Here is a 25,680-nt window from a genome sequence, read left to right on the forward strand (position 1 = left end):
GCCAGGGCTAAAATATTTTTTCATCTTAAAACAACCCTCTCTTGACTCTACATTCTGCTAGAATGTCTAGCGGCTAGACCTTCCTCCCCATTCCTCTGCTCACTTTGACAGCACAAAACCTCAAATGAGCCCTGGCCGGTTGGCTCAGTGGTAGAGCGTCGGCCTGGCGTGCAGAAGTCCCGGGTTCGATTCCGGGCCAGGGCACACAGGAGAGGCGCCCATCTGCTTCTCCACCCCTCCCCCTTTCCTTCTCTCTGTCTCTCTCTTCCCCTCCCGCAGCCAAGGCTCCATTGGAGCAGGGATGGCCCAGGCACTGGGGATAGCTCCATGGCTTCTGCCCCAGGCTCTAGAGTGGCTCTGGTCACAACAGAGCGACGCCCCTGGAGGGGCAGAGCATCGCCCCCTGGTGGGCAGAGCGTCGCCCCCTGGTGGGCGTGCCAGGTGGATCCCAGTCGGGGGCATGCGGGAGTCTGTCTGACTGTCTCTCCCCGTTTCCAGCTTCAGAAAAATAAAAAATAAAAATAAAAAAATAAAATTAAAAAAAAAACCTCAAATGAGTTGTGTCTCCAGCTTTCCTCCCATTCTCTCTTGAACCCTGTCCATTCAAGCTTACATCTCCTTGGCTCTTCCAAAGCCTCTTGTCAAGCTCATCGAGAGCTCCACCAGGCTAAATGCCATAGTCGATGTTCAGGCCTCATTTTTTTGTGAGTAAATGAGAAAGCATAGGTACAACAGTAAAGTACTGCCTACATGTGAGAGCTTACCATTATTATTTAGAAACCAATAAACTGTTTAAGTAGGTGAATGCCCGCTGCTGCAAAGATACCTCTGTTCTTCCCATTCTCTCCCCATCCCAGCCTGTTTGATAAGTTTTTTAAGCCCCGGTGTGGGGCCTTCCATGTGTCCCTGCTCTGGCATCCAGCGTCCAGAAGGGCCCAAGAAAGTACTCTTTGCCATCCTCTTCCAAGATACCAACAAATGTCTGCAAATGACAAAGACAAGGATAGTGGTCTGGGGTTGTGCAACCACATAGCTCGGCAGTGCCTCTATTGCCTCAGGGAAAAGTGAGGATAACCAGGGTCTCACCTGCTGTATCGTTGTAATGATGTGGGGTAGGAGTATTTTATCTCCTCACTATAAGCCATACAAAGAAAAAGATGGGGGTGGGATGGGGTGGAGAGAAGAGGACAGACAGGTCAGTGCACTCCAAGAATAGAACAGAATGGAGGGGCAGCCCCGTTACATATAAATAGGTCATCAGACAAACCTGTGAAAGTGTGAAATATATGTATATATATTATAGGGCTCTGTGTTAATTCCAAAGGGAACATTGACAGAGTGAAGGTCCTCCCCAACCATTCATCTTCACACGAATTTACCAGGTTTCGCCATCTCCCAGTCTGGAAAGACATCTGTTCCGTGTCTGAGACCTCCGGGCTCTGGCTGCTGTAGGGGCTCCTGGGAGAGTCTTCCGTGGTGGGAACAGGGATTCTCCACCTTCTACCCCAGGCATTCCCTCTTTGTGAATTCAACTCAGCACAGTCCAAGAGAGCTCACAGCAATGACCACAGCCAGACTAACGGGTGTTATTAAAAGGAATTTAATAATCTCAATTAAAAACTCAACAGCGAATTCCGTCACAGGCCTTGGCAGCTGGAAGCAACTCCCTTTGGGATGTGGTTGGGCCATGGCCTTGGACACAAGCCCACGATGGCCGCATGGCGAGGAGCTACCTGAAAGTTACTCCAATACAATATCAAAGATCCGCGAGGATTTCTTTTTAAAAAAAGTTTTAAATATATTAGACTCTCTTGATTGCCATTTTTACACAAAGCTGCTGATACAGTATACAGAGTTTAAACTTTTTCTTCACATAAAATACATTTTTTTTCTTGTGTTCTCTGTACATCAGTGGCTTCTGGTCTGGTGAGTTATTGCGGAGGACTGGGGGTCTGCAGACTCTTCCTGGGTGCGCAGAGCCAGGCCCCACGCGATGGCACTTGCATGCCCATGGGAAGCAGGTCCTCTGGCCAACTTGCCTCCAAGAGACTCCGATCAAGGAGAGAGCTATAGTTTCTGGCAAAGAGGTCACTTCTGTGGAGTTATCCACTGACCACATGACCCTTTGCTCTTACATGCCCTGGGGGAGGGGAGGCTGTCCCCAGGCTACAATAGCAAGGGTTAAATATTGTCCTTTTGAGCATCTTGTATGGAGTGCCTTCTGGAAAATGCCCCAGTATCCTGCCCCTGGGAAAGCAGGTGAAAGAGCTCCAGATCAAAAGGTATCTGACACCAATAACCCAAATGGTCTTATGTTACTACAAAGCCAGCAAACTGTGGTGGGTTAGGACAGGGATAGGACATGCCCTTGTTAACCTCCTAAGCCCACTTAAATTGGTCAAACAGTGCAGAGCAGTTTCATTGATGCTATCTGATGGAGAACTATATCCTGAAGTCTTTAGTCATCCTGGTTCTGGGGTTCATTCAGCTTCCCAGAGCCACTGGCCAGAAACTCACTATCTGGGGATAGCCACCAATTTCCAATTGTCTGGGACATAGGGTGGGAACAAGGGCAGAGTTCACAGTGAGCCATTTGGCACCTGCTTTGGAAGTAGCTTCCTTCAATCTGCCAGAAACTGTCACCAAACCTGAGTCTCTGCAAGAGCTGGGCATCTGGTCAACCTTGCAAGCATTCTCTCAGCTCTTTGATCCATGCTAGCCAGGAGAGAGGCAGATTCATGAGAAAGGATTTGATGTTAAAGGAGAAGCTCTTTTTCCTCCCATTATCCATTGGTGGGGCAGGAAGACTACACAATAAATAGCAAAAATGAGCAAGAGACAATGAGTTTAAAACCTAAGATGCAGTGGGCAGCAAATTCCAGACTTCTTATTTTTCTAGACACTGGCCTCAAACTACTATTATACAGTGCCTCAAATATGCTGGCCTGAAGGTAGCTAGGAAGCCTGAGAGTTCCATATAGATTTGGGGTGGTGTTTTCCTGCAACCCAAGGTCCAGCATCTGCATTTAGTGGCAAATGTCATCTAGAATTGGCCATGACAGCTGTTTCCTGGCTAAAAGGGTTCTTACTCTAGGGAGTCTAGGAGCTGAAAAGCAAAAAGATGCTGGACCAGGATGCAGTCACTCTATCTCAGATGAACTGAATGGGCTGCTGCTGACATCCATGGTCCTCAAGGGATGAAAACCCTAAAGAGCAGTCTCCTCACTTTATCTTGTTCCTCCTCTATCCCCAGAACCTAACATAGTGCCTGGTATGTCACAACTACTTAATAAACTACATGAGTGAATAAATGCATGACCTTGGCCCCAGCTTGTCCTTCAACACCCAAAAGACCTGCAGGAAATGCACCCTGGGTACTTGAAGCCCCGCCAGATAATGGTTTATCTCTGATGGAGCATATGAGCTTGTCCTCGAGTCTTCAGTTGCTCCTGTCAGGATTCCCAGCCTTCTGGGGGGACAGGAATGGCCCAGCAGGCAGGAAGCAAGGGGGAAGGAGCAAATGGCCAGAGGGCTTAGAGTGGGCAATAAACACCTTCCGACTAGGGACCCGAGCAACCAGATCCCACAACCTGCACAGCCCTCTCCTGAGAAGTGTGTGGCTTCCCTCGGCACTCCCCAGCTTGCAGCTGAAGCGGGCTCAAGAGGAATTTCAGTGTTCATCTGATCTGAACACTGTTTTAAAGCCAAAAGTACGTGTGTTTTAGCTCATCCCTGCCCTGCTGCAGCCATAGGATGAGATGATGAGAGCCCACCCCAGACCCTGGAGACATAGGAGGCATCACACACACCTGTCTGCAGTCCCTTGACCTTGTCCCTTCACCCTAGACTGGAACTGTCTTGGAATTGGGGTGAGGTGGCCTGAAGGTGTGACTCTCCCTTATAAAAGAGCCACCAGGGGCCCAGTGACTCCCTTGAGCCCCCTGCTCTCCTGCCCAGCTGCCTACTGCTGCAAAGCATCAGCCATGCCCCTTGCGAGCCAGCTCCCTCTCTGGGTTGTAGGGGACTGTGGGGGCCACAGTGGGGACTGGGAATGACAAACAGCTGGCCCATTACTAATGCTGTGGCACAGTAGGCATGGGAATGTCTCCAGCCACAGCACCCCCCCCCCCGGGCCCAGGTGCCCCCAGGGAGAATTTTTCATAGGCTCAGAAAGAGGAGAGTTAAAGGGAACCCAGATTTCCCCCCCAAATTGCAGAATCTGGACCTAGGGGGCACCTTTAGCGCTTTATGGAGGTAGTTTCAGGGAAAATAAAAGGCGCCCAGGGCAGGGAACAAGCCTGCTCACTAGTTACACCAATGGGTTTAGGCTGAGCCAGCAGACAGCGCCCAACTCATAGGCGACAATTTTGAAGGGGCTCGAGAGAAGGCAGCGGAGAGGTGGCGGGCAGCCTGTCCCTCCGGCGAATTGAATGGGTAGTCACACAGCTGGCCCCTGGCCTGGGCAAGGCTATGGGGAAGCAGGCCCGTGTCCAGCCTCCCCAGCATCAGGGAGATTGGGGTGCCGAGGCTGTTGGGCTGGGGTGAGACCCAGCCCCAGCCTCTCTCCTGAATGCAGCTCAGGGTGCTGGCCATAGGCACCCGGGGTTTGTAGCCCTAGGCTGTCACCACTCCAGCAGGAGCAGGCTGGGAGCCCCTGGGCCAGGCAGGAACTCACAAGGGCCGGCTGGCCACTTGTTTCACTGAGTCCAGAAAAGGCAGAGCTGGGCCTGGGGTCCTGAGCATTCACTCTGGGAGTGTGTGTGTGGGGGAGGGGCAGCAGCCCCACACTGCTCCCCCCCCCCCCCCCCCCCGCCGGCTCAGTCTGAGGGGGGCTGGCTGAGACAGTACCAACATGAGCTCACCCCTCCCCTTGGGAACGCCCTTCCAACTGGAGCTCCTCTTCTAGGTTCCGGTTTTCAACACCAGTCAGTAAAACCTAGTGATCATGACATTATCCACGAAAGCAGCCAAGTTCAGTTCCCTCCTGCCTAAAGCTTCACAACCTCGAATAATTCTTTTATCAAATACGCTTTTGGAAACACTGTGTTCCCCTCTACTTTTTGATGTGTCCATCCAAGAACAAGATGTGATTTGGATTATTCCAGGAATGCTTTTCAACTTCGGGCCCTGGGTGGTCACACAGCCGGCTCCTGGCAGGGGCAAGGCTGTCAGGAGCTGGCGGTGTCCCTTTCATCTACCCCTGCGGGTCCGTGGCTCCCTCTGAACACAGAGAGGACTTCCTGCTCCTGTCAGATGTGGATGGTGACCCAGAGCCTGAAAGGACTCTGGGTACGACTATGGGTCTCAGCTTCGCAGGCCCCCTCCCCTGCTAAAGCCACATTGGCAGTGGTGGTAGAACTCTGAGTCTTAACCTGAATCTTCTGGGGAACAGCCCACAAATCCTCTGTCCTGCCTGCTTCCCAGGAGTCCCGCTGTCATTTGTACACATGTTGACGAAGTGTGTGTATGTATGGAGGGGGTGGGGGACATGCGAATACTGGTCCAGAGAAGCCTTTACCAACAACAGAACTGGAGTCCCAGCCCTCCCTCCCAAAATCAGAGGCAGGGCGAGTCCGGAAGCCGCCAGGGCCCTCCTTCGGATGGCAGACAATGCAGCAGGAAGCAGACCGTGGGAAAGGTGACGGCTGGGCAGCTGGCTGAGGGGCGGGGTCAGCGTTCCTCTAGAAAGCAGAGCCGTCTCCCCGCAGCTGCCCTCTGAGGCCTCCCCAGCCAGGGTTGCTGGGCTGGGCTGGGCTGGATTTCAGGGATCCCCCGCCCCGCCTCCCACCAAGCATCTCTCTCCTCCCTCACATGGAGACTACGAGATGCGGCAGCAGCCATGGACCTTCTCTTCCATCTCCTCTATGGGGGCCTTGAACTTCAAGAGGGGGGGGGTCTCCGCTGGTGACCGTGTAATACACCGAGGTCCCGTTGCTGCTGTATGGTGAAGTTCTGCCTCCGATCAAGGGGGCCTTGCCTTCACTGCTGCTCTCGCCCGTCCTGGCCACGCCGCCGCCCAGGTGGGAGCTCAGGAAGGGGTGGCTGAGCAGCTTGGCTGCGGCCCGGTGCCGCTTCAGCTCCAGGAGCGTCTGGGGGCTCTGCTCCTTGTAGCCAGTCCAGGGCGGGGCGGCATCGGCCACACCGGGGCCGCCATACACCATGCTGTAGTCGGGCACCTCGTGCACTTTCCACACATCCCCATTGGACAGTGCGTACTGGTAGGCGCTGACCGGAGCCCGGAGGCCGTTCTCAACAGGCATGTCCATTTCACTTCGTGGGATCTTGGTAGGAAACTCAGAGAGCAGCACGGGCTTCTCCAGCCGTGGGTTCTGAGAGGGAAGGGACACTATTACTAGCTGGCTGGAGGATCAGAACCCACTCCCCACCTGCACCTCTGCTGAGGGCATTGTTGTCCAGACCTGTCCTCTCTTCATCTTCCCTACCTGGGGAATGGGACCTCCATTCGGCTTTGGGGAACTCACCAATCAACGTGTTTCAGTAGAGCTGACTAACCCCTATCCTTGTACCACAACCCCAGGCCTGGACAGGCAACATGCTCACTATAAGAATTGGTTCAGGGGCCCTGGCCGGTTGGCTCAGTGGTAGAGCGTTGGCCTGGCGTGCAGGAGACCCAGGTTCGATTCCCGGCCAGGGCACACAGGAGAAGAACCCATCTGCTTCTCCACCCCTCCCCCTCTCCTTCCTCTCTGTCTCTCTCTTCCCCTCCCACAGCCAAGGCTCCACTGGAGCAAAGTTGGCCCAGGCACTGAGGATGGCTCTGTGGCCTCTGCCTCAGGTGCTAGAATGGCTCTGATTGCGGCAAAGCGACGCCCCAGATGGGCAGAGCATCGTTCCCTGGTGGGCATGCTGGGTAGATCCCGGTCGGATGCATGTGGGAGTCTGTCTGACTGCCTCCCCGTTTCCAACTTCAGAAAGAAGAAAAAAAAAAAAAAAAAAAAAGAATTGGTTCAGGGATGGGCTCTTGTCTGAAACCGGTCTGATGAAACTCAACCCTGAGACTTTTGCTAGAATGATTGGGAAAGACGAGTTTTGCTTTTATAGGAATCGCGGGTGGTGAGAATGATATAAGCTAGTGGCTGGGGGGACACCATGTCAAAGGGCCTGCCTGATTGTGAGGCTGACATGAAGGAAGACTGGAGGGCAGAGAATGCACCCTGAGGATGTGTTCTGAGCCCCAGGATCCAGCTGGGCCCAGACTTCCCAGTTACATGAGCCTTTTTCGTGAAGGCCGACTGCAGGCGAGGTTTTGGTCACTTGCAATCCTTCCTCTGTGTCCCCAGCATATCTCCACTCCAAACAGCAGAGATTCTTACCCGAGGGTCCCTTACACCCAGAAATCCCCAGATCACTAGAGCTGCCTAGACACTATAAATGAAAAGGTTGATACATTTGACCATAACAAAAGTATAAAGCCTACCAAAAAAATCACCATAGACATAGTCAAAAGATGCATGAGAAAACTGGAATAATATTTGCAACATATAGGACAGAAAAGGGACTCATGTCCAAAATAAAGTGCTCTTAAAAATCTATTTTAAAAAGCCCCACTACCCAAAAGAAAAAAAAATTCTGACAAAGGACATGAATATAGAACTTACGGCAAAATACAGCATGCACACATAGGAAAGATATTCACCCTCACTGATAAACAATGGTATAAAAGTTAAAACAGCAAAATGTTTACCTATCATGTGTCTTGAAGTATACTACTACTCAGTGCTGACAAGGGTGTGGGAAAACAGCAAGGCGTGTACACTGCCAGTGTCTTTGGAGGACAATATCACATCATTCAAAAAAATGTGTTTGGAAAGTATGAATGCTTCGCACCAGCAAGCCTGTTTCCGGGACTTTGTCCCACACACACTCCCCAGGAGAGCACAGCCCGGACGTGGGCACTAGGCAGGTGGGAAGTTCTGCCATGTCCTCGTCTTGTACTGGAACATTCTGCAGCTAAGAAGGAAGGCAGTCTCCTTCCTAGCTGACTTGAGATTTCAGCGATCTCCAGGAAATATATATAATATATATAACACAAAGAAAAATAAATAAAGCCTAGCCTGAGGCATTGGAAAGGCGATTTGATTTGTCTACTCATTTCTCTTCAACTCCCAAGCCCGAGGGGACAAAGCCTCCATGTTGCCCTGTCCGTCCCAGCCAGTGGCTCTGATGAGTATCCCCCCCCCATAGGCTCCACTGCTCCTGCTGGTGAGACAAGCCCGCAGGAGACCTCCCTGTTCACTGGGGAAGAAGGGTCCCTTTGAGATAGAGGTGTGAGTGCGCTGGCCTACGAATCACTTTGCATCCCGCCAAAGCAGTACTGTCTAGAAATGCTTCCAGCTGCTCACTGTGTGGTGGTAAAACCGAAAAGGCTGGTACAGTCAGCCTCTCCCTTCTTGTCCCCGGCTCTTCTGCTCTGGCCCTAAACCTCTGCCCCACTGAGCAGACACAGCTGGGCATGGACCTGAGCGCATCAGCACTGAGTTGAATAGCGTCCCCTCAAGTTCATGCCCACCCCACACCTTTGAACATGACCTTATTTGAAAGTAGGGTCTTTGGAGATGTAATCAGTTAGATTAAAATGGGGTCATACTGGCCCTGGCCGGTTGGCTCAGCGGTAGAGCGTCGGCCTGGCATGCGAGGGACCCGGGTTCGATTCCCGGCCAGGGCACATAGGAGAAGCGCCCATTTGCTTCTCCACCCCCACCCCCCTCCTTCCTCTCTGTCTCTCTCTTCCCCTCCCGCAGCCAAGGCTCCATTGGAGCAAAGATGGCCCAGGCGCTGGGGATGTCTCCTTGGCCTCTGCCCCAGGCGCTAGAGTGGCTCTGGTCGCGGCAGAGCGACGCCCTGGAGGGGCAGAGCATCGCCCCCTGGTGGGCAGAGCGTCGCCCCCTGGTGGGCGTGCCAGGTGGATCCTGGTCGGGCGCATGCGGGAGTCTGTCTGACTGTCTCTCCCGGTTTCCAGCTTCAGAAAAATTAAAAAAGAAAAAAAAATGGGGTCATACTGGATTAGAGTGTCTGTCTAATGAGAGGAAACAGAGACACAGACACACACACGAGAAAGAAGGCCACGTGAAGACGGAGGCAGAGTTGGGAGTCGTGCTAGCCAAAGCCAAGGAATGCTGGGTCGCCAGAGGCTGGGAGAAGGGCCTGGAGCAGACGCCCCGTCCGAGTCCCCAGAGGGAGCCAACCCTGCTGACACCTTGCTGTTTATAGGACTTTTGGCCTCCAGAACTGTGAGAAAATAAATTTCTGCTGCGTTAAGCTCCAAGTTTGCCGCAATTTGTTACTGCAGTCTTAGGACACCAACAGAGCATCTTTTTAAGAAAGCTGTCTCGAGCCCAGGACCAGGGGCTGCTCCTGGGGCAGGCTGCTTAGAGGTTCTACGGGTACCCTACTCAAATTTTCAAAAGATTTCCTCCTTGCCCTGGCCGGTTGGCTCAGTGGTAGAGCCTCAGCCTAGCGTGCGGAGGACCCGGGTTCGATTCCCGGCCAGGGCACACAGGAGAAGCGCCCATTTGCTTCTCCACCCCTCCGCCGCGCTTCCTCTCTGTCTCTCTCTTCCCCTCCCACAGCCAAGGCTCCATTGGAGCAAAGATGGCCCGGGCGCTGGGCATGGCTCTGTGGCCTCTGCCTCAGGCGCTAGAGTGGCTCTGGTCGCAACATGGCGACGCCCAGGATGGGCAGAGCATCGCCCCCTGGTGGGCAGAGCGTCGCCCCTGGTGGGCGTGCCGGGTGGATCCCGGTCGGGCGCATGCGGGAGTCTGTCTGCTGTCTCTCCCTGTTTCCAGCTTAAGAAAAAAAAAAAAAAAAAAGATTTCCTCCAATCTGATGTGTCCTGGCAAACACAATTCTTAACATCTGGTTATAAGCCCCGCCCACCCAGGGTAGCTGCCCTGCTGAACCTCTTTTCTGGGAAGCCCAGAATTAGACAGGCACATGGTGGTCATTCACTCCCTGCTGATTATCAGGCCCTACTGGGTGCCAAAGCTCCCAGCTCTGACTCACACACACCCTAGGCTTGCCTTCTGAACCACAGTAGCTGCCACCATCAGACTGGATCCAGCTGGTGTAAGGGCCCCGCCCAGCTACCCTCCTTCTAAAGGCTCTCAGATGAAGAGGCCAGACCAGGCTGGGGCCCTGGCCTCCTCCCAAGGCCGTGGCTGACACTGGGGCAGAGCCTGAGGCCACTCACCGGGTCTTTATTCTCCTGGTCTGTCCTGGTCTCCCGGATGTCCCCGTTGTAGGTTGCGGTCCGCTGGTCCTCGGCCGCGCTCCGCTGCTGCCACAGGATGGCCTCACCCTCGTACTCCTTCCTGTACAGGTTGGTCCTGTCCGACAGGCTGGCTCGACGCACCACCTTCCTGAAGGCAGAGGGGGGTACTGGAGGCTGCATCCAGGCGCCACCGGCAGGAGCATGCATGGGCACCCCGGCTGCCCGCCCCCTGACTCACCCACGGCTGCCAGCGCTGGACGTCCTCCGGCTCAGGGACGACTTGTGCCGCAGCTGGGACTTCATGATGACGTCGTGCTTGTGTTTTAGCTCCAGTAGCAGGACCTTGAACTCCTCCTCCTCACACAGGTCTGAAAGGGCAGGGGAGCCTATTACGGGAGGCAGCCTGTGGCCCCAGAGAACCCTCAGACCAGAGGGGTTCTGACTCAAAACTCCCAGTCTCCTCTGGTGCGTGCAGAAGGGGAGAAAACAATGCCATCTTTATTTCCTGGGCTACAATCCAATCCTCAGAGGAGGATGAGAACAGGAGGCCCAGGTTCTATGCACAGTCACAACTCCTAAGGTGCCCGGCTGTGATGGAAAGAGTCACACACCTTTGACAGTTTCCAGTAGAACTTTACCAACTGTCCACGGACACAAGAAGTATCAGTAGAAACAAGTAGATACCATGTGGCCCAAGCAAGAAACTATGCAAAGGTGCTAAAATCATATACCCCCTATCATTCAACTCACTTAATTCTTTCATTCATTTATCTACTTCTTCACTGACCCAGTCATCCATCCATAAGTTTGTCTTCCACCCACTCATCCTCTTATCCATCCATCCATCCATCCATCCATATTTCATATTCCACCCATACATTCATCTACTTATCCACATATTTATCTATCCATCTATCAACATGTCCATCATCTATCTGTTCATTTATCCATTAATCTATCATTCATTAATTTAGTCATTCATCCATCTATTCATCTATACATCAAACCAGCATTTACCCAACCATATAGACATCCATTTATCCCTGTACCCATCAAAAACTGAATGGCAGCTTATACGTGTACCAAGTGTTGGGACGGACTTACCTATCGGCATTTCATCCATGGACGTCCTAGCACTGAGACTGGCCCCATGGGACACCAATAGCTCTGCCATTTGCATCTGAAACACAGGAAGAAGTCTACATTCCCACTGTCCAGATCTCAGAAAGCCTAGAAGGTGGAGAGAGTGTCCAAGGCCTCTTAGGATGTGACACAAGGAATGGAGGGACAAAGTTGGTCCCCAGGGAAGGCGTTGAACCCTGGGGCCAGGAATCCTGGGACACAGTGGGCTGACACCTCCTTCCAGTAAGCCTGGACGAAGGCACAGAAGAAAAAGGAGTCAGCTGCAACTCTAGAGTTGTCGGGTGTCTATGGAAGGACTACAAAAGCTGCCATCGGATTTAACGTTTGGGAAACAGACGGAGAAACGACTCAAAGCAGAAACACTGGGAACTTCCTACTCTGACAGATCTGTTTACCATCCTGTTAGAATATAATCTGTCAAACGTTTTTGCAAATTCCCCAGGTCTTTCATAGCTCATACGCTAGTTGTATTCAACACCTTAAGTGAGTCCTTAGTTCTTTTCAACCAACTGTCAGAGCAAAGAACAGCAGGTCGATCGATCCCGTACCGGCCTTTCCCACAGCCTTGTGGGTGAAAACTACCTGTCCCCAGAAGGCAGCCGCGTGCAGGGGCTCCCAGCCATCCCAGTCCTTCACATCCACGCGCACTCCGTGGTCCAGGAGGAGCTCAGCTGCACGGAGGTATCCGTTGGCTCCAGCTACATGCAGCTAAAGGAGAGGAAAGAAGTGAGCATCCCCGGGGGGCGGGGCGACAGTCCCACATTCGGAGTTGGGGGAGCTCTCTCTTTAATCCACGTCTCAGATCATTATCGGGGCCGGGAGAATAAAACAGAATGAGGTGGAAATACCGGCCACATTGCAGAGAATGATTACATGTGCAATATGGACCTCGAAGGTAAGGCCCAGAAGTGAGCTCTTCTCCCCTGTGGTTGGCCTTAGAGCTCCTGCGGTTAAGGCAACAGCCTTTACTAAGTCGCTACTATATGCTGTGCTCTGTGGAAGAGGTCTCAGGGGCCCAATAGGTTGGTTTTAAAATAGGTCTATAAATTCTATGACACATCTCCCTTTCAGGAACGGAGCTTAAGTCCTCTCCCCTCGAACACGGACCAGATTGAGTGACTCGCGTCTCACAAACAGGATATTGCGAAGCAGCAGTGTGTGACCTCTGAGGCTCGGTCATAAAAGCTGTTGTGGTTTCTACCTTATGTTCTCTTGGATCAATCACTCTAGAGGAGGCAGCCGTCATGTCGTGAGGACACTCAAGTAGCCCTAAGGAGAGGTGCCAAGAAGGCAAGAAACTGAGGCCTCCTGCCAAGAGCCAGCACTAACTTGGACGCGGACCTCCCAGCCCCAGTCAAGCCTGCAAACGACAGCAGCCCTGGCTGCCATATTCACTGCAGCCTCATAAAAGACCCCAAGCCAGAGCCACCCGGCCAAACTGTGCCCAATTCCCTGATTCACAGTAACTACGCGAGATGACAAATATTCCTGTTGTTTTAAGAGGAGTTGGAGTTGTAGGGTAGCTTGTTATGTAGCAATAGTAACCAATATGCCCAGTAAGGGAAAGCCTCATGCTAAGGCCCTAGCTCTTCTACCCAGCACCACTCAAGGTTTCCAATGGGGCATGCCACCTTAGCTGCCTCATTTGTTCAATCTCCCAGAAAACAGATAAAATACTCAGCACATAAGGAACACTCAGGAAGTGATTAACATGCTTAGAGAGCCCGAAGTGGTCACAAAGTGCATCATGGGAGTGGATGGAAGACCAGGAAGGAGACAAGGCAAGCGGACCGCCCAGCCAAGGAGGGAGACAGAGGCCAGAGCCCACGGGAGCCAGACTGGCTGGGAGGGAACAGAGGCCCCGCCCACAGAGGTGTGGCCTCCATCACGTGCTGGCCCGCTCCAGCCCTCGCTGGTCTTGGTTCCCGCCCAAGCCCTCACCAGCGTGGCGCCCTGCGCATCGACCCAGTCAAGGTCCTGGCCCGCCGCGATCATGCAGTGGATGTCGGTGATCATCTGCTGCTCCGGAGCCGCCCGCATCTCGTTGATCTTCTCTTGAGTGATGCCTGTGGGGGAGGGGGACCCGGTCAGCACCCCAGGCCTGGGCCCCAAGGGTGGAGGGAGGGTCTTCCAGCCAAGGGGGTAGACAGACATGCCCACAGATCACTGTGCTCCAGGCCCAGGGAACACAAACACCACACGCCGGCCCACAGAACAAAGGCCAGGCTTGCCTGGCCCCCAGTGAGCACTGTAATGGTGTGGTTACTGTTACACAGGCGGTTCTTCTACCTGGAAATCCTTACGGTCCGCACACCCACCCCAGACTGCACAAATGGCTGGCTCTGCCTTATCCTCTAGGCCCGGCACAGACCACCTCCTCCATTGCTCTCTCCCGACCGCCTATCTGACCAGGGTCTCTGTTAGTTTCCTTCATATCCTTGTGCTTGGAGCATCTGGCACAAGGCTCAATGAATTATTGCTATGGGAACGACTGAATTAATGAATATACAGGAGTCAGCAAAAGTAGGTTTACAGTTGCTCATATGGAAAATAACACGATAAATTAATGAATAATCAAGCATGAACTCTGCGTTTTGCGTACTCACCACTATAAACCTACTTTTGCCCCACCCCTGAATAACTTTCAGTTGGAGAGTTGAATAAAGGTGGAAGGACCCAGAAAGACATTTTAAAGCCTGAACCTCTCGTTAAAAGTTTAAGCGAGCCTCACCAGGCAGTGGTGTAGTGGATAGAGCATCAGACTGGGATGTGGACCCAGGTTCGAGACCCCGAGGTCACCAGCTTGAGCACGGACGGGCTCATCCGGCTTGAGCGCAGGGTCACTGGCTTGAGCATGCGATCACAGATATGACCCCATGGTTGCTGGCTTGAGCCCAAGGTCGCTGGCTTTGAGCCCACAATCAAAACACATATGAGAAAGCAACCACTGACCTAAGGAGCCACAATGAGGAATTGATGCTTCTCATCTCTCTCTCTCTCTTCCTGCCTGTCTGTCCCTCTCTGTCTCTGTCTCTCTCACGTGGAAAAAAAAAAAAAAAGTTTAACTGTTACTGGCAAGTCCTAATGGTACTTAAGGAGAGAGTGACATGCTCTATAAAAAGGTCCACTAGATCAAACATTCTCGAATAGAATTTGGGGGGAAAGAAGAAAAAGAAATGTGAGTTTATTTTTAAGTGAAATAGGGCATTTCCTTCCATTAGAATATAGACAAGACCCACACCAGAAATAACAGTGTCTGTGACATTCTCACCAACAGAAACTATAGGTATTTTCACATTGTATTATCTTATTGTATCATGCATGAATTAATAAAGTTTGTATATAACATTTAAAAATATTTAGCAGCTTTATTTTAAGATAGTTGGTTTCCTTTATAATATCCTATGATTCTGATAACTGTATTTAAAAGTATTATTCTGCTGGACCAGTGGTGACGCAGTGGATTGAGCATCGGCCTGGGATGCTGAGGGCCCCGGTTCGAAACCCGGAGGCGCAGGGTCGCCAGCATGAGTGCAAGTTGCCGGCTTGAACACTGTATCATCAACATGATCCAAGGTCACTGCCTAGAAGCCCAAAGTTGCCATCTTGAGCCCAACGTCACTGGCCTGAAGCCCAAGGTCGCTGGCTTGAGCAAGGGGTCAGTGGCTCAGCTGGAGCCCCCCGGTCAAGGCACATATGAGAAGCAATCAATGAACAACTAAGGTGCTGCAACTACGAGCTGATGCTTCTCATCTCTCTCCTTCCCGCCCCCTTCCTGTCTCTCTCTAAAAAATATTGAATAAATACATAAATAAAAAATAAAAGGCCCTGACCAGTTGGCTCAGCGGTAGAGCGTTGGCCTGGCGTGCAGGGGACCCGGGTTCAATTCCCGGCCAGGGCACATAGGAGAAGTGCTCATTTGCTTCTCCACCCCCCCCTCCTTCCTCTCTGTCTCTCTCTTCCCCTCCCGCAGCCAAGGCTCCATTGGAGCAAAGATGGCCTGGGCGCTGGTTATGGCTCCTTGGCCTCTGCCCCAGGCGCTAGAGTGGCTCTGGTCGCGGCAGAGCGACACCCCGGAGGGGCAGAGCATCGCCCCCTGGTGGGCAAAGCATCGCCCCTGGTGGGCGTGCCGGGTGGATCCCAGTCGGGCGCATGCGGGAGTCTGTCTGACTGTCTCTCCCTGTTTCCAGCTTCAGAAAAATACAAAAAAAATAAATAAATAAAAGTGTTATCCTGAGAAGGGGTTCGTAGACTCGCGAGATAGGTACAGAAACTGTTCAGAGCCTCCAGAGAAGCTGCAGTGAAGGCCAGGGGGCCAGGGACAGGCACACTGATCGGCAGTCATCGCCAGGGCCAGGCACACTGACCAGCAGTCATCGCCAGGGACAGGCACACTGATCAGCAGTCACAGCCGGCATCTGGGAACAGGGCACAGCCCTGGGCAGGACCCAGGGCCAGAGGGTCTGGATTGGAGATTTCTTTCTGAGAGGGAGTTTCCGAGTGGAGTCTGGATGGGAGGGGTGGGGGGCAGAGCTCTCTGATTGCTACATTTGTTTCCCTCCTGAAGCTGTTTGTGACTGAGAACAGCCCACATCTTGTTTATCCGGGCCCCTGGCAGCCAGCGTGGTGCCTGGCAGGCACTGGCGAATGTTCCTGACTCTTGATTATTTTCCCAACTGGGAAGTTATCTTTATTGTGAATGTTTATTGACTTGTCACAGCCGACGAAGAGGAGACGAGGCCAGCTGAGGCCGCCCGCGTGTGTGGGTGACACTGAGGAGTACAGTACCTCCCTTCTGCACCGCAGGCGTCCTCATTTTGTTAGTCACGTGATAATAACAATAATTTCAATGGGGACCGGTCCCGTTTCCTGAGCGCTGAGCAGGAGGAGGCAGGCCGGTACGCAGCTTGCCAACGTGGTCACCCGCCCTGACGTTAAGAGTTGCTCACCGCAACCCTGCCCTGAGCCCGCTTTATGGCCCGCGCTGTGCTCTTACCCTGGTACGCCATGCACGTCTCGATGACATCCAGGGTGGGCTCATCCTCGCAGAGATCATATGGCATGTTCCCATCGGAGTTGACAGCAAGCAAGTCGGCCCCGCTGCAGAGAAAGGGCCAGGTGGGAGGGGCTAGGCTTGGTCTGGCTCCAGCCTGTCATCTATACCCCACTGTGCACCCAGCGCCCACAACCCCACCAAAATATACCCCAGCCAGGACAGTGACTTCAGGATCCTGGGGGCCCCAAACGCCTACTCTGTTGAGCCAGCAGGCAGGCACTTGAGGACAGATGTCAAAGTCCTCCCTGGTGACAGTAACAAAAATAACATTAACAACAGGAGCACCATGTACCAGGAATTTGCTTAAAGTCAAGCTTGATCTAAGCCCTGCATACACATCATCACACTGAATTCTCGCACTAGTCCTCTCAGGCTGCTACAGTTGGTCACTCAGGGGAAAGCAAAGCCTCAGACAGGTTCAGTCACTTGTCCAAGGTCACGCAGCTAAGATCTGTGGTCACGACTCAAACCTGGGTCTCTTGTGTGCCAGCTCTTTTTTTCTTCTCCATGTTCTATTTCCGTTTTTTCACACATGCAAAAACAGCCTTGGCTACCCCCCACCTCTTCCTTCAAGTCCCTGCCCGAAAGGCTGACCGGGACAGGGACAGGACGGAGCCTGGGACCCCCAGACAGAAACTGTCTTCTGGGCTGGTGGTTCCCACGCGTAGTCCTGGGATGCCCTTTGGCAGAATTACCTGGAACCACTAACATAATTACCTGGATTCCAGTCCAGGCCCCCTGACGCAGAGTCCCTGGGAGTGGGGCTCAGGCTGTGTATTCTAAACCCGTCCCCTTGGGGTTCTGGTGCCGATTCTGGTGAGGACCCACTGTACCAGGCTGCCAACACTGCCTTTTCTTCTCGCACCATCACTGATCAAGCTATGGCGAGGTCACGCTCCAGGCAGACATAGCCGCACTCAGGTTCTCATCAGAGGGTGGCCATGAGTCACCAGCCAGTCCTTGGGCCTAGCAGCCCTCCACTATGACCTCTCTGAACTTCTGTGCACCTGTGGGAAAGCTAACCCATCTCTCTGAGCCAGGGCGGCAGTACTGTACGCTCCCTCCTCCCAGAGCCATCCAGTGGGCCCCTGGCTGCTTGGCCAAGGCTTCTGCAGAACGCCACCTGCACTCAGCCGCTCTTCTGACTCCTGCACTCAGGTGTTCCCATTGGCTTCCTGGGGCTTCGCCCCACTGGGATCACTCTGTCCTGCCTCTGGTACCAATATCTCAAAAGCAACCTACAGATCCAATGCAAATCCTACTAATATCCCAGTGATGGGTGTTTGTGTGTGTATATATGTATAAATGGACTCGAATAGACATTTCTCCAAAAATATGCAAATGGCCAATAAGCACATGAAAAGATGCTCAACATCACTAATTGTTAGAGAAATGCAAACCAAAACTACAATAAGATACCACTTCACACCCATTGGGATGGCTATGATCAAATAACCAAAGTAAGTGTTGGTGAGGATGTGAAGAAATTAGAACTCCTGGGCACTGTTGGTGGGGATGTACAATGGTACAGCTATTGGAAAAAGAAATATGGTGATTCCTTAAAAAAAAAAACAAAACCTAAACTATATATAAATAGAACTACTATGATCCAGCAATTCCACTTCTGGGTGTTTGCTCAAAAGAATTGAAAACAGGGTCTCAACACATGTTCAAAACACCATTACTCACAATAGCTAAGGACATGGAAGCCACCCCAGCGTCCACCGGCAGACGAATGGGTAGCAAAGTGTGGTATATACATACGCAATGAAATGTTATTCAGCCTTAAAACGGAAGAAATTCTGACATACGCTACAACACAACGGACCTTGAGGACACTATGCTAAGTGAAATAAAACCAGTCACAAAACGCCAAATACTACTTAACCCCGCTTAGACGAAGTACCTAGAGCCATCAAAATCATAAGAGACAGAAAGTAGAATGGTAGGTATGGGGGGAGAGGGGTCAGGGGAGAATGGAGAGTTACTGTTAATGGGAACAGAGTTTCAGTTTGGGAAGATGAGTTCTAGAAATGGATGGTGGTGATGTTGGTGAAACAATGTAAATGTACTTAGTGCCACTGGACCGTACACTTAAAACTGGCTACTAAGATGGGCCTGGCTGGTTGGCTCAGCAGTAGAGCATCCACCCAGCATCTGGAAGTCCTGGGTTCAATTCCCGGTCAGGGCACACAGGAGAAACGACCATCTGCTTCTCTACCTCCTCCCTCTCCTCTCTCTCTCTCTCTCTCTCTCTTTCTCTCCCTTCCCCTCTTGCAGCCATGGCTTGATTGATCCGAGCACAATGTCCTGAGCACTGAGGATGGCTCCATGGAGCCTCCACCTCAGGTGCTAAAAATAGCTCAGTTGCAAGCATGGCCCCAGAAGATGGGCAGAGCATCAGCCCCAGACAGGGGCTGCCTGGTGGATCCCAGTTGGGGCTCATGTGGGAGTCTGTCTTTGTATCTCCCCTACTCTCACTTAAAAAAAAAAAAAAGGCTAAGATGATCAATTTTATGTCACGTGTATTTTACTGCAAGAAAATTTGGGTGGTGGTAGGGTAGAAAATGAAGGGAGAGAGAGATAATGAAGAGAGACACAGTGGAAAAGACAGAGCGAGACCAAGAGTGAAGGAGAAACAGAGATCGAGAGACAAAGATAAGGGCACATAGAGATGGAGAGGAAAAGGGGGCATTGAGGCCCTGGCCGGTTGGCTCAGCGGTAGATCGTTGGCCTGGCGTGCGGGGGACCCGGGTTCGATTCCCGGCCAGGGCACATAGGAGAAGCGCCCATTTGCTTCTCCACCCCCCCCCCTCCTTCCTCTCTGTCTCTCTCTTCCCCTCCCGCAGCCAAGGCTCCATTGGAGCAAAGATGGCCTGGGCGCTGGTTATGGCTCCTTGGCCTCTGCCCCAGGCGCTAGAGTGGCTCTGGTCGTGGCAGAGCGACGCCCCGGAGGGGCAGAGCATCGCCCCCTGGTGGGCAGAGCGTTGCCCCTGGTGGGCGTGCCGGGTGGATCCCGGTCGGGCGCATGCGGGAGTCTGTCTGACTGTCTTTCCCTGTTTCCAGCTTCAGAAAAATAAAAAAAAATTTAAAAAGGGGGGGCATTGAGGGAGGAGAGAGGTAGAAACAAAGACAGAAGGAGACATAGGGGAAGACAGGATGCGGGAGGAAGAGAAAGTGACGGCACCGAGAGACCGAGAAAGGGGCAGAGACAGGAAAAATGAAAAGGAGAGGGAAAGAGATGAAAGAAGAAAAAAAAAAGAACGTGGAAAAAACCAAAGGCGGGAGAGGCTGTTCTTGGGGAAGCGAGGGGCACGTACTACTGAACGAGGATCTTCACCAGGTTGATGTGGCCGCAGGTGGCCGCGGCGTGCAGGGGCGTCCACAGCTCGTTGTCCTTGGCGTTCACGTTCGCACCGTGGGAAAGGAGCAGCTTGACAATTTCCTCAAAGTTGTCGATGCAGCACTGTGAGGGGGACACGGGCAGGGTCAGCTCCAGGCACGGCCCCAGGCCCCGGGGGTGGGGGGGACGACACACCAGGCTCCCCTCGAGAGGCCACGAGAAGGACACGAACCAAACTGCCCGAGATGGAATCCAGCGCCAGTATTCACCTGCTGTGTGATCTTGGGTAAGCCACTTAACCTTTCTGAGCCTGCTTCCTTGTGAGGAAGTTAACAATATACAGGATAAAGATATAAAGATAAGACTTTTTTATATAAAGTCAGCTGTAAAAAAAATTCTTTGAAAGTGTTGGCGGAATGAGACAACTTTTTGAATGTGGCTTTGAAACTTTTTCTTCTTAATCCCAGAAGGCTTTTTTCAAACGACACTGTACGGAGCACACAAACTTAGATAGACGATAGATTCAAGCAGAGCTGCCCGGCTGATGTGGGCGGAGGCGGGAGGCTGGGGTTTTTAGGGGGTTCCCCTTCCCAGCAGTGGCCTCCAAGGTGTGACCCTAGATCTATCCTAGTTTAACACCTCTGACTTAGGAGTTTCTGACTCAGGAGCTCAGTTCTTGGGGAAACCCCAAGTAATCAAACGTCCCCTGAAAGGACTCAGCTCAGTGTGAAGGCCCCAGGGGTGGGGGTGGGTGGGTGGGTAAGGGAGTCCCGAGACAGCCCTTAGGAGGAGGTAGCGTGTCTGTGCTCCTGCCTGTCCACACGTGGGACAGCTCCAGAGAGAGGGAAGGTCGGGAGGCTGCAGCCCCCCAGATCAATTCAGGGGCCCAACAGCCATTGCCTCCCTAACTCCAGGGACAGAGAGGGAAAGATTCCAAGAGGAAGGAGGGGACTCAAGCCGGGGCGATGGGCAGGGAGAGGCGATGGCAGAGGAGGAAGGCTGGGAGCCACCATCCAGGCTGCAGAAGTCAGCGGGGACCGTGCTCAGCACTGCCCACCCAGGCCAGGGCTTGGCCTTCAGTGCAGTGGCCGACGCTGCAGTTCTATCCGGAGGGACAGCACAGCCAGGCTCGTCTGTATTTGAGCCCTCCTCTGGTTGCATGTGGGGAACAGACTGCAAGTGCAGCTTCTTTGGGAAGAAGAGGGACGGTTAGGAGCCATGTTGAAATGGCCTGGGAAAGAGATGATGGTGTCCTGGTCTAACAGACATGAGGGTAGGCATGGGGAGAAGGGACTGGATGCCCACCTATGGCCCCAGGTGGGTGTGGGGAAGGGGATGGGGAGGAGCAGTCCCACAGCCCTCACCCCACCCACTCCCAGTGCAGCTGGGGCTCAGCACAAAACGTGTGGAAAAGGAACAGTCGTTTGCACAGACGGTGCCAGACACCCAGGTTTTCTTTTTGCGCCAGCCAGTCTGGGCTTGGCTGAGTCTGAGGGCATCTCTTCGGTCCGTGGGTGGGGCGTGGGGCGCAGGTGACCTGGTGGTGAAGCTGGCGCTGACTCAGGTGGTGGAGAGACGCCTGCAGCGGCGCGGTGCGGCCCGCAGAGGGCGCCAGAGGTGCCCAAGTGAGGCGGCAGGGAAAAGCGAAGAGCCCCAACCCCTGTCCGCTGACCGCAGCCTGTCCGGCCCCTGGGGTCAGCGGACAGAAGAGCCTTATGGGCTGCAGAAAACAGGATGGGGGAGGGAGCCTCACGGTGAAGGGGTAGAGGATTATGCACCCACGGTCTTGTGATAGCGATGCCCAGGGGCTAGAGCAGCCTGCACCTGAGAGCCTGTCCAAGCAAGGGCTGGGTTGGGGGCTGGGCGCACCAGGCGGGTGCAATGGCGGAGGGGGGGCACCGTGGAGGAGGGAGGCCTCCTCTCTTGCAAGTGGGAAATGGCACCTGGCATTTGGATGACTCCTCCATCCCCTCCTTTCCCATGTCGCTCCAGAGAGGCCGGGTGTGGACCCCACCTCCTCACGGATGCCCCATGCCCACTGCCCTGGCTGAGGCCTCATCACCTCTGCCCGGAGCCCTGCAGCTGCCCTTCCACGCGTCCTCCGCGGAAAGGGTTTCCTGGGTAATTCCCACTGGTTGCTCTCAGTTGCCAAGTGAAGGCTCCCTGTTGCCAAGTGAAGCCGTTGCCCATGCCTTTGCGGGCACGGAGAGCACTTCTTCACGTGCACCTTGGCTGCCCCGGAGCAATCCTGACAATAACAATGACAATAGCACCGACGGCTCCGGCAACAGCAGTAATAATAACATGCAGCCTCATCAACAAGAAGAGCTGGCGCCTTTGGAGGCGTTACTAGGGCCGGGCGCCTTGCTGGCCCTTGGCTACGCCTTGCTTCCTTTCATTCTCAGAACAACATTCCGAGGGCTCCACAGCCATAGTTGCTGCCGGCTGCCATACTGGACATGGCAGAGACACAGAATGTTCCATCGTCACAGAAAGTTCTATCACACAGGGCTGTGCCTGAGCCTCAGTTTCCCGAGCTGTAAAATGGGGATACCATGTCAGCACGCTGTGGCGAGAGTCAGCCCACACTTCACACAAGTGAAGTGCCCTTACAGAGACATGAACGTGTGAAAAGTCTTAATAATAATGACAGCTAATAAATATTGACTCAGTCCCAAGTGATGTGCATAGGATTTTTATATGAATGCATTCAATCCTCACAACAACCCACTGAGAGATGGGTCTTTTTTATAGATGAGGAAAGCGAGGCCCAGAGAGCTTAAGCAACTTGCCCAAGGTCACACAGCTGGAATCTCTGGACACCGGAAGGGACAGGAGGAGATGCTGAGAGGATACACAGGGAGCCACTGGGATGAAGGCTGAGAGTGGGGACTTGCCCGGGGGCTTATGGGCAGGGCAGTGGCCGGTGCCAGTTCACCCCTTCCCGTCCTCAAAGGAAGGTGGAGAGGCTCTCACCAGCCCAGGCTTCTGGCAGCCTGGCCTCCCACCTGTCAGATACTCAGGCCAGGGCACAGGAAGGCTTCCGTGTGCTCATTCATTAGGTCAGCATGTACATATGGGGCTCCCACAGCAGCATGGGGGTAGATGCTGGGGTACGCCAGTGAGCAAGAGACAGGGGCTCTGCCCTTGTGTGGCTCAGAGCCTGGGCAGAGGGGACCCACATCAGATGATCACACTAATGGCTAAAAGGACAGATAGAAGGGGTGCCCGGGAGAAACGGACATGGATATGTCAGTGTAGCTGTCGGGCTCCTGCTGTTGCCCGGGGGTAGCCAGTGCCTGTGGGAAAGTATGGTAGGGCTCAGCACAGTTGACACGAGGAACCCAAGGGCCGCTGGGCCCAGTCGGGGAGCCAGGAGCCAGGGCTTTGAGTAACACCAGTAGATCGTTGGCTTGAGCATCCCCGTGGCCACTGCGTGGAGGGTGAGTCGTGGCCGAGCCAGCTAGATGCTGGGCACCAGTTAGAAGGCTGATGTCGCGCCCAGGCCAGAGACGACAGCCTGCAGCCCTTCTCCACCCAGGGGGGCTCAACCCATCACGCTTCACTAGGAAGGATGTTTGCTGTGATAGCACATGGTTCAGGGCTACAGTCCATGACTGTGCAACCTTCAGCAGGTCACACAGCCCCTCTGTCAATCACCTTCGTCAGCAGGATTGCACAGATGCCACGGTGGGCGTGAACAAATGTGCTGCGTAAACTGTCAAGTTCCAAACACGTTGTTTTGCTTGCCAAACCCTTTGCTGGGCTGTGAGGGTGAGGTGGACAAAGGCTCCCTGTCTTCAGAGGCTGTGTGCATGCTGCGTGAGCGTGCACTGGGGCTCTGCGGGTGTGTTTGTAACAGACACACGCATCTCCAAGTAGACAAGAGCCTTTCAAATCAGGCAGTTGTGGCTCCCCTCCCCCCCCTTCCTCCCTGAGGGTTCTGGGCAGTTTGAAAAAGCAGGGAAATGGGGCACCTGTCCAGGTGGTGAGCGGGGAGCCAGGGACCCCTACCAGCCCGGCCTTACCTGGTGCAGGGCTGTGAGTCCATCCTCGTTGCACAGATCAGGGCTGACCCTATTCTTCAGGAAGTAGCGCACTGCAACAGAGCGGACAGGCGTGAGCGTCCCATCACACGACGCGTGTGCAGCTATGTGTGGGGGTGGGGGTGGTAAAACCCACGCTCCCCAGATCCTGACACGAAGGGTCTTGTTTGTTTGTTTATACTGCTTTGGGGCCCCATCACCAACTGCTGAAGCCCTTCCATGACTCCCCATTGCTCTACAAACAAAGTTGAACACCCTCAGCATGGGCTTACGCCTGCCTGCCCTAAACCCCGGGAGGACAGGACAGTGACAACACTTACTGCTCTTTCCCGAAGGCCTGGTACACAGTCAGCCCTCCACACCCTTCCAGGACCCTGACCTAGTCAGCAGCCCCCTCGCGCAGTCCAAGGACACAGCTTCCCCATCTCTGAGCCAAGCGGGCGCCCCCTGGTGCTGACTGACCCCAGATGGCTCGTGTCTGTAACAAGCAGCGCTGCCCGTGGGTGCCCCCTGCAAAGCTGTGGATGGCCTGGTAGGTGGTCCCATCCTGAGGGCCATAAGAGGATATTATGGCAAAGCCACTGACCACCAAGGTCCAGCCTGTCCACGGGCCAAAGAAGGTGTCCTGAACCCGGCGATGGCTGTTGGAGAGTAAAGGTGACATTACATCCCTGTCCAGGAAGGTTCTAGTCACAGGAAGCGAGGGTTCAGGTCCCATGGGGATGGGTGGTGGCCTAGCATCCTGTCCAGGAGAAATTCTTTGAGGCAGAAATCCAGGTTCAGCTGTTAAGAGCAGCCTGCGAGTGCAGTAATGATTGGGGTGTTCTCCGTGCTGTGTGGGAGCCCAAGACGTATAATTACCCCAATGCCGGGCAGCTATTTTCAGCCGAAGTGGCGGGACAGCTCACTCCCATTTATTTATTTATTTATTTATTTATTTATTTATTCATTTTTAGAGAGGAGAGAGAGAGGTAGAGAGAAGGGGGGAGGAGCTGGAAGCATCAACTCCCATATGTGCCTTGACCAGGCAAGCCCAGGGTTTCGAACCGGCGACCTCAGCATTTCCAGGTCGATGCTTTATCCACTGCACCACCACAGGTCAGGCTCACTCCCATCTTTAAGGAGCCTGACTCTACACACAGCTCCCCTGAGCAAGGACCCCGCCGCCTAGGGCTCCCCCGGGCTCTCCTGCCTCTGGGGTCTAGTGACAAAAATGACCAACAGTGTCTTCTCACTTGAGCCTCTCCTTTGCCCTCGGGGTCAATGCAGAACCACTCTTTCATGAATTCGTGTCTGTAATTATTCCCTTTACGGAGAAGAGGAGACAGAGGGTCAGGAAAGTGCATGCAGCTCACAGTCACAGGCAGCCAAGTGGAGGAAGGGAGAGGCGCGGATGTTAAAGCCCAGGCTGATAGCACAGGGCTGCTCCACTCTGCTCCCGAGGCCAGGAATGGGGACCGCCATCGCGGGAGCCTGCCGCCTGCCAGACCCGTGCCGAGAGCTGGCGTGGGGAGTAGGGTGACCGGAGCACAGGCAGCAGTGCCCTCTCTACTTAAGCGTCAGCGGCCCTCAGGTCCCAGGCCAAGCTTCTTCTTGCAGATGGAAGGGCTGAGGGACCCAGAAACAGGCTGGAGGAAACACTGCCCTGGGGGTGGGGATGGGGGTGGGGGTGGCGTAGTCAGATCTTTCAGGACATAGTAAGTGTAAATTTTCTTCCTCTCACTCTCTGCTTAAAATCCTCTCGGGGTTCCACATTGCTGTTAGAATGAAGTTCAAAATCCTTCCGTGGCCTTCACTGGGGTCCTCGAACAATGGCCCACGGGACAGATCTGGCAGGCAGGCTGTTCCTGTACATTAAGTG

At 53.6% G+C, this 25,680-nt stretch overlaps 1 protein-coding gene across 1 annotated transcript in view; it reads right to left on the reverse strand.

Moving 5' to 3' along the window:
- Positions 1-1,584: 1,584 nt before the first annotated feature.
- PPP1R16B (protein phosphatase 1 regulatory subunit 16B) overlaps positions 1,585-25,680 on the reverse strand; it is a 96,684-nt gene continuing 72,588 nt past the window's right edge. The window contains 10 exon segments of the mRNA XM_066234714.1: positions 1,585-5,893; positions 5,895-6,329; positions 10,211-10,379; positions 10,470-10,599; positions 11,336-11,411; positions 11,957-12,082; positions 13,316-13,440; positions 16,371-16,474; positions 19,751-19,896; positions 23,802-23,872. Coding sequence (XP_066090811.1) covers positions 5,819-5,893; positions 5,895-6,329; positions 10,211-10,379; positions 10,470-10,599; positions 11,336-11,411; positions 11,957-12,082; positions 13,316-13,440; positions 16,371-16,474; positions 19,751-19,896; positions 23,802-23,872 — 1,457 coding nt within the window. The 3' untranslated portion in view covers positions 1,585-5,818.

Source organism: Saccopteryx bilineata, chromosome 6 (assembly GCF_036850765.1).
Source record: "Saccopteryx bilineata isolate mSacBil1 chromosome 6, mSacBil1_pri_phased_curated, whole genome shotgun sequence".
Taxonomy (NCBI): Eukaryota; Metazoa; Chordata; class Mammalia; order Chiroptera; family Emballonuridae; genus Saccopteryx; species Saccopteryx bilineata.